General features: G+C 39.0%; 1 protein-coding gene across 1 annotated transcript in view; it reads left to right on the top strand.

Moving 5' to 3' along the window:
- The first annotated feature begins 579 nt into the window (after positions 1–579).
- The window catches only part of PPP1R3A (protein phosphatase 1 regulatory subunit 3A), a 34,100-nt gene continuing 20,484 nt past the window's right edge, over positions 580–14,195 (top strand). Inside the window, exon 1 of the mRNA XM_004937541.4 lies at positions 580–1,383. Within this exon, the coding sequence (XP_004937598.2) occupies positions 590–1,383 (794 nt within the window). The 5' untranslated portion in view covers positions 580–589. The remainder of the gene's footprint in view (positions 1,384–14,195) is intronic.

The raw sequence follows: 14,195 nt of genomic DNA on the forward strand, positions 1-14,195 counted from the left end.
TACTTCAGTGTTTTACAGCATTTGTGGTCCATTTAAGTTGTGATTGCTGATCCTTAGCTAGAAAAAGCTGCAATAGTTCTAGGATCTGGCTCACTGGGTTATCATGGTATAATGCCATGGGAGAATGTGACATTGTAATTCTGTATCTTAAAACACTGCAAAATATGTCCCTGGAAATATATATGGAAATAATTTAAACTATAGTAATGACTTACCTGACACATTTTAATCAAAGATTAATAGCTCTTCATTTGTGGAATGTGATGAATTTGTTGTGCAACATAAGTTGTTCATCTAAAGGTAGTTCCATTTGTTTAGCTCTATTTTAAATATTATTTTTCTTCATAGCACACAGAGCCACACAAAATAGGGAATGCAGTATTAGAAATGTATAATTGAAATCGTAACATCAAATACTATCAGATTAAAAACAAGCCAACATAGCTGACACACCACAGCATCTATTAATAGGTCTGAGTCCCTTTTGCAATGTCAACTGTAACATTAATCCTTGTTTTAGATCACAGCGTCTCAAATATCAGCTGCTACTAGTTGTACAGTTCTCTTTCAGTTTATATCAGAGAGCCCAATGGAGTCTTTTGAAGGACCTAGTCGGGTTAGCAAGGCTAACTTATTAGAAGTCCCTACTGTAAACGATTTCTTTTCTGAAGATGAAGATGTTAAACCTGACATTAAACACCGTTTCTCTCCACTTCCCCGAAGGCGGAATTCTGCTTCTTCAGAGGAAGAGGAGGCAGATGCCCCCACCACCATTGCAAGAAAAGTTTCATTTGCTGATGCATTTGGGTTTGATCTTGTGTCTGTTAAAGAGTTTGATACCTGGGAAATTCCAAATATAGCACAAAACAATGACTTAGAAGACGAAGCTTTCCCTCAAGAGGAATTTTTTTTAACTCAGCTATTTACATTACCTACTTCCCAAGAAGAAGTTTTGCAAAAAGTGCGAGAGCATAAAGTACTGTTGGAGTCAATTGTGTTCCTGCCTGGGATTACCTGTATGAACGGCATTATACGAGTCCTCAATGTATCTTTTGAAAAATTTGTGTATGTTCGAATGACACTGGATGATTGGGTCAGTTATTACGATATCCTAGCAGAGTTCATGCCTAATTCTTGTGGCAGTGAAACTGACCAGTTCTGCTTTAAGATTTCTTTGGTGCCTCCTTATCAGAGAGATGGAGCCAAAGTGGAATTCTGTATACGATATGAAACATCGATTGGTACCTTCTGGGCAAACAACGACGACAAAAACTACACGCTGATTTGTCACAAGAAAGAAACTGTGCCCAAGTTGGATAATAAACCACACAAAGAAGCTGCTGATAGACATCTTAAAGGCTGCTTAAAAACGGCACCAAGCAGGTGAGATTATATCTTCTCTGTTGGTAACTTAAAATAGAGTTGACTAATTCTAACTTTCTAATTGTTTTTGCTGGATTTAAGATTCCCATACTGCTTTTTAAATATGATGAATGAGGCTAAGGATATTTTTCAATAAAATTATTGAATATATCAGGTAGTAATTTTCTGTAGACAGTTTGGTTGGGAAGAAACATCAGAATTTTAATACATGACAAGCATGCCACTGATTTGGAAAGCAGTGTGAAGGACTACAAATTATGTGCAGTGCACTGGTTTTGATCTCTGTATCATATATATTGAGCTGACATCAGTGAGCTGGTAAGCCAAGTTTGCTCTAGACTGAGGTAGTCGTACTGTTAAAACACATTCAGTCTCTTGGTTAGTCTACAAGAGTTTAACAGCAAAAAATGCGATTCTGAATTTTCTCAAAACTTTTTTCTTATTTCATTCTCAACATCTAACCACTAAAAGAAAAATGGCAATAATGGTTCAGGAAGCCGGTAACTCAAGGAAGGGTCCTAATGCAATTAGAGTAGTGGGTACCAACTTTTCTGCACTTGTCTGGGCTGTTCTGTAAGTGGTACCTTAAAGTAGCAAATCTTTCTTCCTTTCATTGCTTGATGTTTTTATTTCACAAATGGTGAAATGAATGAAGATTTATAAGGCAGAGTTGATGACATATTAAAAAGTATATATACATTAATAGTAGTAAAGTATTCTCCCAACTGAAAAGTGGCAGTACTTAACATATAACTTGACTTCACGTAAAGAGAGAAGCTCAGGAACAAAATCTTTTAGATTCCTACTCTGTTTTTAACACCTTTTCTTTCTTCTCTGTAAGTAAAGAAATGTTGATCATGAAAATCTGATTCTCAGGTTTTTGATCAGTGTATTTCCTGTAAATCTATAAGCGTTCTGCAGAACCAGACCTGTTTCTTACTTGCAGTGTCCTCTGCAATACTTAGCTCCCAGAACTGAATTTATGTTGAGTGTTTAGCTCCTGCAGTCTTGCCAAGACAGTGCTGTTTGATTTCCCAGGTTTTAACTGCCTGTGCTCTTCCACTGAACTGAACTGGTGGGGAAGGGGGAATAAAACCATGGCAGTGGTTGAAGTTTAAGGAGTGAGGAGGCCTCCAGGGCTTTCCCCAGCTGAGCCTTCCTGCCCTTTCTTCTTCTGAAGGCCAAGCTTCCTGAGCTGAGAGCTGCTCTGGCAGCTCTGATTGCTTGTGAGTCCTGTGAGGGGATGTGTGCAATGAAACTTAGTGCCTGCATCCCCATCCCAGTGTAGGGCCAGATCCCTGGGAGAACCCAAGGCCCAGTTCATAGCCAGACCACAAAACTCGCCCAGGAAATGTCCCCTGGGCCCACTCTGGGGCCATCCCACTGATACTCCTCCAGGGAACATCCTTGTACGTGAGAGAAGAGGGAGTGACACATTTACCTACCGGGTGGCCAGATCCTGACATTTGTGCCCGGTTCTTTACGTTGTATCTGTCCTTCAAGAAGTGTCACATGACGCACTCAGGGTAAATAAGATAGCCTGAGGTATTCTGTAGAAGGGCCTTGATATCAGATAACGCAGGCATATGCAGGCAGTGTGATTTCATCCTGAGTTCAGGTAGCTCACATAGAGGAGATGGACACAGATGGCTGAATCTTCATTTAAGGGGTCCTGGGCTTCCAGCTGTATTCAGGTCTGACCTGCACATTTAGACAGATACATTTGGGCAGATGAGGTCAAGTGGTGACAAATTGTTTAATTCCCTTAAAACTCTAAAGTGACATGTTTGGTGTTAGTGTCAGTTGTAGAAATATTTCATCTGGAAACCACTCTTTTGCATGTATATAATGATTGCATCATAGGTAATTTAGGCACAGAGATATGTAAAAAATAGGAGATAACATGTCTATTTCTTAGCATAAAATTAATTACCTTGTTCCCTACCAGAAATGTGAAGTTGTCTCCCTCCACATGAGAATGCAGAGGAACGTATATATATGTATGTATGTGTGTGCTGTGTGCACATATGTGTACATATATATTTATGCACATGCATATTTGTTCACATATATACATGCACACGCGAGACAATTTGTGATAGAAAAATCAAAGTAGTCATATTCTTGTTTACATTAAGCTCTATTACACATTTTGGCAAATGCTTACTAACACGCACTTGCAAGATCTTTCAGTGGCAGAAGGATGTAAATATACCTTACAGTGAATTCAAAAATGAGCTGAAAGTATTTCTGAAATAAGGTTTCAGTGGTCGCCATGGCTTCTGAAAGACAGTTCTGGCAGATTGTAATCCAGGACCAATTTTATGCTACAGGGACTTCATTGACTTCACAGGAGTTACAGCTTTCACCAGTGTAAATGAGGTCAGCATCAGGGACTTTCGTTTCAAAAGAACTAAGATGCCAACCTCCATTGCTCACTTGTTTTTCAAAGTGTCTTTGTACGTGTTGCCCCTTTGAGTGAGGAGGAACACCCTGCAGACATCTGCAAAAGTACCTCATTATTCTCCTTCAGACCCTCATTAAAACTCCTTTGCTTTGATGTCTATAAAAAAGCTCAAGAAAAACAAACCCCCCAAAATTGGCAAAGTGAAGCTGCTGATGTGCTGTGAGTACTTCATATCATGTCGAACAGTGCTGTCTGTTTCCCTGCTTTCCTCCACCAGCCTGTCTCTCTCTCACCTCTTGTTCTATGCTCAAATTATAAACTCTGCAGAGTATATATATGCTCTAATGCATGCATACTGAGCATTTAGTAAAGTGGGGTGCTGGACCATAACTAGGTTGTCCTAGGAGCTGCAGTAATGCAAGCCAATATACAGAGAAGTAATAATTTTATCTATGGATCACACAATGAAAATACAGGTAAGGAATATTGCTGTCCACGTCCACAAGGTGGGCATCTAAATTGATGATTTCTTTATTGCAACCTAAATATTTAAAAACAGCATCTATTTAGGACCCTTGCTCAATTTTAGAAACCTGTTATTTTATTTTTTTTTAACTTGGCTCTGTGATATTTATACCTTCCCTTAAAATGAGCAATTTACCTCTTCAGTTAAAAAACTAGAACTGATCAAGAATTATGTTGTTTGGTTTTTTTTTAATGTAGATAGTCTGATCCACTCTAGGGCATAGTTGTGTAGCTCATTAATCGTCATTAGTAGGGATTATTTGTGTTAGTTAAGTGAAAGGGATAATATGCACTTCTAGAGGAAGTTACTGAAGAAACACTATGAAACTGTGCCAGGTTGCCCTTAAGAACGTGAGCCAGGACAAAGCTGTGTGAAGAAGGGCAATGGGATGGCTTCTGACATAATTATTTAGAAATAAAATAAGACTGCGCTCAGCTCTCAAAAGTCGCACCTGAAAAAATTGATAGGGAAAGGCAAAACTGATTCTGCATGCACTAATTAATGTTGAAAGGTACTTAGATTCAGATGATCAAAACCACATGCCCATTCATTCCATGTTTCATTTGCTTTTGCTTCTTTGTCTAGACATGAAAAAAATAGTCTTCTCTCAAACTTGCATCAAATATTTGCCTCTCACTGCATTTTTTCCAAGCTAAAATTCTCTTCAACATAAATTTTAACAGCTTTTGTCATTTTCCAAAAATCATGAAAAGATTCACAGGCACAAAATGCAGTTTGGAAAAATAATATTTGAATGAATTACTTTATCTTTTAGTCTAACTGAAATAATGCATTTAAATTATAAATACTCACAGTCACATTCTTGGGAATAAAAAAAAAAATCGAGTCCCAAAGATTTGAAAGCTGCTACTGGAAAAAAAAAGAGCTTCTGTCAGAATACAATTCTTATTTCCATCATATAAACCACATCTAATCATTTGGAAAAATGTGACTGAATTGTATCAACTCTACTGTTTCCTCTCTTTGTTTGATTCTCTTGTTTTTGGGACATGGGTAATGGTTTTGAACACAAATTTCTCCTGGTCCTCAGGTTCGGACCACAAGATCATGTTGTGGAACACAGCCTCCTCCATTGGTCTGATCAGACCAGGACTGGGTACGGGTTGCATGAGGCAAACCCCAGTAAATCATGGTGCACGTGCATGGCACAGCGATAACGACCTGCAAACTGTTTCCCTGTCACTGGTGACGCTGAGCCCTATTTCTGTGCCTGGTCCTGATTTGCCTTCTGTCAAGAGTGCAGCAGGAACGATAGCACCAGGAAAATGGCTGACAAGTATGAGAAACGTTTCTCAAAAGCTAAAACGTATAGTTGGACTCCTGTTCTCTGAGAAGCAAGAGAAAGCTAGTATGTTTTTTGTAACTGTTAAGAGTCACCCCCTTTTAGTTCCTTGAGCCCACAGGTATATAACTTTGATGTCCTGTGCTTTTCAATAATTGCTGACTGTACCTTTACCTGAATGGTATTACATCAATTTACCTTCCACTGTGATGACTCTTCAAAACAGAACACAAAATTGGGTGATGTTTTGTACAAGAGCTGCTCTGTGTACAAGGTGTGATAGGAAGGAAGAGATTAAAAACCCCTGCCCTGTAGTCCATCAAAGCTGATTTCAGGAGTATAAATAGTGAATAGCCTTAATACAATTGTCAGTGAGAGAATTTCTTTGTACATGTAATCTCCTGTCTTCAGCTCCAGTCTCATCTGCTTTCTGATGGAAGGTAAAGGAATTATACTGCTGAAGGAAGACACAGATACATGAGTCATTAATGATTTTTTGCCACAAAAAAAAAAAAAAAAAAAAAAAAGGAAAAAAAAAGTGGACAATGATATCCTGGGCTGTATTAAGCAAAGTATTGCCAACAGATCAAAGGAGGTGATCCTTCCCTTTGCTTAGAGTTGGTGAGGCCACACCTGGAGTGCTGTGTCCAGTTCTGGGCTTCTCAGTACAAGAGAGACATGGACACAATGGAAAGAGTCCAATGGAGATCCATGAATGTGGTAAAGAGACTGGAACACCTTGTCTGTGAGGAAAGGCTGGGAGTGTTGGGAGAAGCTGGGAAAGGATGGGAAAGAAGAGGAGGGGATCTCCTCAATGCATATAAATATCTGAAAGGAGTGTGCAAAGAGAATGGCACCTGGCTCATTTTGGTGATGCCCAAGGAAAGAATAAGAGGCAGTGGGCACAAACTGAAGTACAGGATGTTCCCTCTGAACACCAGGAAGCACTCCTGTGCTGTGCAGGTGACAGTGCATTGACACAGATTGCTCAGAGTCTGTGAAGTCTCCTCCTTAGAGATCTTCAAAAGTCATTTGGACGTGGGCCTGGGCACCCTGCTCTGGGTGATCCTGCTGCAGCAGGCGTTGGGTCAGGTGGACCCAGAGGTCCCTGACAACCTCAACCACTCAGTCATTCCGTGATACAGCCTGGCAAGCCTGCGCTGTGCTTAGTCAATCTTCCACAGGTAGATGGCAAGCCTGTGTCTAAGTCGTCCTGATCAGTGCAGTTCTGCATCACCTCCTCTCAGCCTTTTCCACAAGCTGTTAAATATCTAGGACTTCTGAGGAAGACATTTGGAACTAACTTTGCATATATTTTGCTATGAGGAACAACTGTATTATTCCCAGCTGGTCCATTTAAAATACGGCATTTAAATTATGTTCCCTTTTAATCCTTGTTCTTTTGATTATTTCACATCATAATCAGAAAGGGAAAAGAGAGAGGTGTTAAAACATGCGTCTTCTTTATGTACTACTATTTAATTTCAAGGTTGTTTCTGGCATCTCAAGTCACAAGTTACACCTTGATCAGCATACAGATATGGGATTTGACTAAAGTTTATTTCTATTATTAGGAAGTGACTGCAATCTCTGTTTTTACCAGGAGAGCAGCTGCTAGAAAAGCTATCCATTCACAGGGAGCCAGCTAAAAGCAGAACTCCTCCGCTGCTGAATCTAATCTAGTATGCCTAGCCCTTCTCCTGCCTCCTGGTCAGTCCTAGTCTTTGGCAGTTGTAGAAGCAGGCAGTACAGGCACAAAAGTGAGAATTCTCGAGGTACTTCAGGAGCATGATTACTGGGGAGATAGGATAATTATTTAAGATGATCTAAAATATATTATTCAGACAAGAGGGATAAATGCAAGCTGTGGAGCTGAGGCTGAATATTAGGAAATACTTCTGTAGACTTATATTTTGAGGAAACTGCTATGGCCTTACTCTCCAAAATCATTTAAAATAAGCTAAGATAAACCACTGGAAAAATATTCTACAGTGAACAATACTACATGGTCAGGAAGTAACTACACTCAGTAATTTAAGATGTCTTCTGTCTGTCTAATCACAATATTTAAAAATCCAGACACACTTAATATTTGAATTACGAAATATCTTAAAGACTCTAAGGATACACATCTAAGATAATAGCATAAGGTTTTGAACACTATCAGAGAAATGCAGAAGAAACAGGTGGAAGTTATGGATGAGAATGGTATGCACATGGCAAATAGACACCTGTTAGTCATACTTGTGGCATACCTTTGGACAAATAGAAATACACTGCTAAAGGAAATCCTGTATTGCATTGTTCAATGATTCTTTTGTTTAGTTAGATATCTATTTTGCAAATTGACCGTGGCTGGTAAGGAACATTTCAGTGCTGTGTCTTCTGTCCACTGCCCAGGTATTGCAGGTCATAAATGTTCAACTGGAAAAAAAAATTGTTCAATCACATTCACCTTGTCTTGGCTAAATGTTAGTCCTGGAAATATGTTTAAAGTCAGTGAGACATTAACTGAGAGCACTAGGGTCATATTTAATCAATGCATTCGCTAAGTGTCATCTGAGCTGTTTGTTCTGATTATGAACTTTAAGCCACGATCCACCTCTGAAATTGAAGCAATTGATTCAGCTACAATGTAACTCCAGAGAACTAATCACCTATCATATTTTTTATATGGATTATGAACGGATTATTTTTTCAGTCACAAAAGACAGGGAAAAAAAATGGCCCAAACAAGTATTTTGCAAGTTAAATGCAGTCCCTGCCTCAGGGCAAAGGAAGAGATGAGACCTTTTAACACTGAGGGAGCATGTTAGAAATAGCTATTTGATCCTTAGGCCTTCAGTGACACACACGAAAATATTAGTTGATATGCCAAGGCATAATGGGGGGCTTGGTTTTCTGGCTGTCTCTCCACCCTCCTCCTGATCTGTGGAGCCAGCTGATACTCTTGACAGTAAACCCAAAAGATTTATTACTGCTGGTTACTAATAACAGTCCTAAAGAGTACTGAAGAGCACTGAACTATGCAACTGAATGTAGTGCTGCTGTAAGGAGTCCTCATGGACTGGGTAAAGCTGGCAGTTCTTTCACACTTTGCACTTAGGTATATTGGGTGAATTTGCCTGTAAATTTTGCATTGATGCACGACAGCTGTTCCCACAGTAAAGTTTATGGCTGCTAGTAGTGTAAGATGTTCAAGCCTTGATCATTTCATATTACAGAGGGTTGTGGAATTTGTCAGTTTTTCTTTCTTCCCAGTGACTCCAGTAAGTCTTGTGCTAATATCCACTAGATTATATTCCAAATCTTCTTGATGTGCATCATGCTGTGACCTTCTTCCTCTGTGACAGTAAGAAAACATGTGGAAAAAAATGTTATACAAGTCTCTTCTTATTGTGATAACACCTGGATATTTAAGCCTGTTGGGGTATTTACTGAGCTTAGACGTGCTTTCCAGATTTTAGAGCATAGGAGAACTCTCTCAAGAGTGACTGACTAAAGATTTCTGTGGTCACTCATTCTTTTCACTCCAAGGGTGGCAGCCTGTGCTTTAGCCTCACCTGACTGCCATCTATCTCTGAGGCATCTGTCATCTTCCTGTGTACGTGCCTCAGCATACTGCAGTCAGCCTCTAGGAAATGACTGTCCCCTGACGTGCTGGTAGAGGACTGCTCTTTTTTTTTTCTTTTTTTTTTTTCCCCTAGCTAAGATCCAGGGAAAGACTACGTGCCACAGAACGTAAGGTCTTTTTCCCCTGTGAGCTATCCTAAACAGATGCAGCTTGGGAGAAATGTAAGACTTGTTCATGGCACTTGCTTTGCTCTCCTTACATCTTTTAAAGGAGTGGGAGAAAAAGAAGCAAGAGAAGAACAGAGGTTCTCCACCTCCAAAACCTTTCTACAACATCATTTTAATATTTGACCATGGCCCTCCCAGACAAACCTCTGCCTAAGCTTAGACCTTAGGATACTTGACTCCTGAGTCATTTTTTTCTCTTTTTGACCCTGGAGATAGTCACCTCAGTAGCAAGGTGCTGCACTGCTCATTCACAATGGGGTTGTCAGTAGATCTTCTAGCCCTACCCAAGGGAATCTCTCCTTAAAAAACCTTCTTGCTGAAGTATCATGCCCAATCTGTTAAGGGACTGAATTAGTTTTTTGACCCATTTGTGTACAAAACAGCTCTGCAACAGGTCATCCCCACTGGTTTCAACATCTTTTTTTTTTTTTTTTTTTATGTAGATATCATAATAAGGTACCACAATCATGGCAGAGTTGTAAGAAATTCTGACAAAAGTTGCAGTCTTCCTGTTCGTAGTTACTGTGGCTTAATTTGAGACTTATGCTTGGGTTTTTCTGTGTTTTTCATACCTATAGTAATGAGATTTGAGGATAGACTTGGCTATGTTGAAGGTTAGAATCTGGCACCAAATTGGAGTTTTGCTGCCATTTCAGACATACAGGCACTAAAATCTTCAAATGGACAGACATTCAACTGTACTTTAAAAAAAAGTACAAATGTTTTGCTATTAAAACTCAAGGTCTTTTTTAATGAGCTAGAAAATAAAGACTAATTTCTTGGGACTCTGTTTGCTTTGAGGCTATGATTATTCTCATCCCAAACCAGGCCAATGCATTTTGTTCTGTGCCACCTATGTCCCTGCTTCAATCATAAACTAAGACTGAAAAATGAAAATATTAGTAATTGGAAAATATAATCCCCTGGATAGCACCAATCCAATAATCTTAATAAAAATAGGTTTATTGCAAACATTGTCTGAATCCTACTGGGAATTTTCTTTAAAAAAAAAAACATTCAAATTCCCTCACAGCTGCTCTCTTGATCAACTGTCCCCCTAGATACTATTAATCATCATACTGTATACCGTTTATTCACATCTTTTTTCAATTTTCAAACTTCTTTAGCAGTTTCTCCTTGTTTAGAAGCTACTGGCAGTCTTTCATTGTCCTTTTCCAGGCCCACTTCTTGTTCTTTTCTGGTTTCAGCCCCTTTTCTTAGATGAGATGACTAAAACGAAGAGGTATTTCCTCTAGGTAGGAAAATACCACTAACTAATATTCTCTTTCTTAAATTTCATATATTTAAATAGAGATTCTTTTTGGTTCTATTTGTGTGCAAACTGCTCATGAGGGTTACTAAACTGATAATACAGTCTTCTGTTCACAGCATAGTTTCAAAATGGTAGCTGCTTTGCAAACCATAGTCATGCCAGTGTGCAAATATCCTCACCTACCACTTAATGATGAGCGGGTCACTCTGTCTCCATGCCTCTACCCTCTGTGTCCTGACTATCAACAAGGGAGCTAATTAGTGTCAGTCCTGTTTGTTTGGTGACACCTATTTACTAAGAACTAGACTGAGCCTTCTCTAACACTGTTGGTAGTTGAAGGTCACATAAGAAAATCAATCTGGCCTAGATTTGTAATAAGGGTTCTGATTTTACATATTGCTTCATTCTAATAGGACCTCTTGTAATGGCATAATATTAAAAAAAAAAAATCTGTATTTTCTAGTTAATGTTCACACAGTCATTCAGTTATCATTCAGTTATGGCTGTTTAGTTGTTGTTGTTCTGCAGTTTTTCCTTTAATTTCTGAATCTTTTCCCTTGTGATCTCAATTGGTTTAGAATCTAATCAAAACAATTTAAACTATTGTTTTCCAGTTTGTTTAATTTTTTTTCTGTTGTTTTTCTGTTTTTAAAATACCTCCTTAAAAAACTAAACAGAAATAGAAAGCAATGGTACTACCATGCACGACATGCACACTGAACTGACATGCAGTAGCAACACTGTTGTTCAGGCACAGGTAACACACAAAGAGGGATCATTTGAAGCCAAAACTACCGAGGACTGCATTGGCCATATTTTCAAATAGAATTGTCCTGCAAATAGAAATTTGGATGTGTGTTAGGAGTGCAAACTAAAAGAGCAGAACAAAGGAACAGTGCTACCTGAGCTTCAGTCTCCCTCAAATGGATTCCAACAGGGCTGCAATGCCCCTACTTCAAGTGCAAGCATTAAGATCAGCTCCTCTTAACAATATGTAAAAGCCTGAAAATGACTTAGAACATTTCCCTGAAAGGTGGTACAGCTGAGCACTTAGTTCCCTTGCAACTTTCTTTCAGAGCCACTTTAACTGTTTTTTTTTCTTCCTACTAATGGATTTGGTCCTTCAGAGATCACATTCGCTGCAGTGTTGACATTGATGGCCTTTCTTTCTGGCTGGTGTCTTTGTTCTGCTGCTCACTTTGTCCTGTCCTTGCAAATCATGGACACACTCTTTGCAGCTTTGATTTTGCATGCCCAGGACCTCTGTCAATGCGGTCAATCATAATTCTGCATCAAGTTGGCAAGTGCCAACACCAAAGGATTCAATATTTGAATGTTAACCCTATGTCCTCTCTTGGAAGAGTTGAGGACACTTTAATTTTCTCATGTAGTAGAATTTCTTTTATTATATATATATATATATATATTTTTTTTTTTTTGCATCTACCAAAGTCTATGGCAATGCATCTTCTTGTACAGTGCATATACTTTTTCTTCATATGAAACAAATCTTGTTCAAGTGACTGAAATTCTTTAGTAAGCATAAAAACTTATTGTGTATTTAGACGATTCCTCTGAAAAATATATTCCCCTAATTTCTAGCAAATTATTATCGATACTTTTATATACAAATTGTTATAAAGATAAGCTATTCTTATCTAATGGTTTTTAGGAGTTTAAGAATGTCTCAGCAGGAGTTGCTGAGGGATGAAACTTATAATGATGATTTAAAGCAGTGAAGTGTGTAGGCTGAAACTGAAATAATTATTGCTGTAACCCTCTAAGCACTCTAAGTTCCTCAAGAGAAAATACTTTGTTCAGAACAGACCCTGAACAACAAAATGCTACAAAAGTAAAATAAAAAAAAAGAAAACCCTTGGAGCAGGATGATAATTTAGAACTAGGATCAGTATAATGTGAGGATGTTCTCAACAACTGCTCACAAATGCATCAGACATCACAATTAAAAAGGAATAATAATTACGGTCCCATTCTTAAGTATGTAATATTCTATTCCATTCAATAAGACATGAACACTTTAAAACCATCAGTGTAATCCACAAACCTATATTTACAACATTAAACTGGATGTTCTGCCTTTTCAATAACTGTCATCTCATCTCTATTATTTTCACCTCAGACTCTAATTGTTTCTTTTATAGAAGCTAACCTACCAGTGTCCTTGGCAGTACAGTTTATGGCTTATGCATTTACAGTAATTGTTTGGGCAATTTGCCACACAGTATAACAATCTTCACATCACAATCAGTTTTTATAATAAACAGCATTAGTTGTGAAAAATCCGAGTGAGGCATGATTCTTATGGTAGATAAAGGGCACCGAAGATGCCCTTTAGAAAAAGAAAGGAAAATGCTCAAGCCTTGAACTGCTTGAGAAAAATACTGATGTCACAATAGAGCTAATTAATTTGATGGTACAAACAAGAGGGGGAAAGGGCCTTGCATTCATTAGTGTCAATTCCAAATGAGAGCATACTGTTCATAAAAATAATATTCTGCCTTCGTTTAGACAAAATGTGCAGGTAAACAAGTCAGAAATAAGCTCCAGCTCCTGCAACAGCAACAATTTCTCTCCTTAGCTTTCCAAAGGCTCTTTCTCTTTAGACACAGGGAGCACAAGGCCTGGGCTGGTGCAAGTTGCAGACAGCCCTGGAGTTGCAGGCTAGACCCTGACCCCCAGCAGCCTAGCTGCCTCCTGCAGGGACTGAGCACCTCATGACCTCTTTCTACAGCTTATGGGTGGTTGCCCATAAAGAAATCCATCTGCATGCACCTCTGTTGGAGGTATTTTGTGGTCTCTTGACTTTCGAGCACCCTGGCATTGCAGGGGAAGCGTTGCTGTATGGGGAGGTTGTTTGGAGGCCCTCCAATGGATACAGATCCCTGGGTTAGAAATTCTGTGCTTCTTACAACAGTGCAGGAATGGGCATGGGCTGATAATCCTTAGTCTGCCTGTCATCTTCATGCTAACTGAAGGTCCCAGCTTGTGCTGAGGCTCATTGAAGCAAGGCCGTAGGAAGCACAAATGTAGCTTCAAACCAAGGTTGTACATCCCCTTCTTGAGCTACACTGTGGATTCTCTGGCAGTGCTGGGGCTTGAGACAGATAGATGTAGGGCATTGGAGCCACATGTCATAAGAAATCTGGAGAGTTTTCATTACAAAGCTGTTATTTTGACGATTGGTAACAAAGGCTTCAGTTTAAACCAGGAAGAGATTTATCCCTGTAGTGAGTTCTGGACTTAGTCCTATGAAGACAAGGAATGAGATTATCTTTACTCATTAAATGTTCAGTTCATTGACGAAGATAGAACTAATTATGCAGAACTCATTACTGGAGAAGTACTACAGATATCCACATGCTGTGATTCTTGGTGGATCCTTCATCCCTTTCAAGAGTTGTACAAAGATAGGCCAGGACATGATTTTTTCTGAGATCCCAGAGGATGGCTGGGGTGTATACCTCTAGTGGCAGTTTCACCA

This window comes from Gallus gallus, chromosome 1, assembly GCF_016699485.2.
Source record: "Gallus gallus isolate bGalGal1 chromosome 1, bGalGal1.mat.broiler.GRCg7b, whole genome shotgun sequence".
NCBI lineage: Eukaryota > Metazoa > Chordata > Aves > Galliformes > Phasianidae > Gallus > Gallus gallus.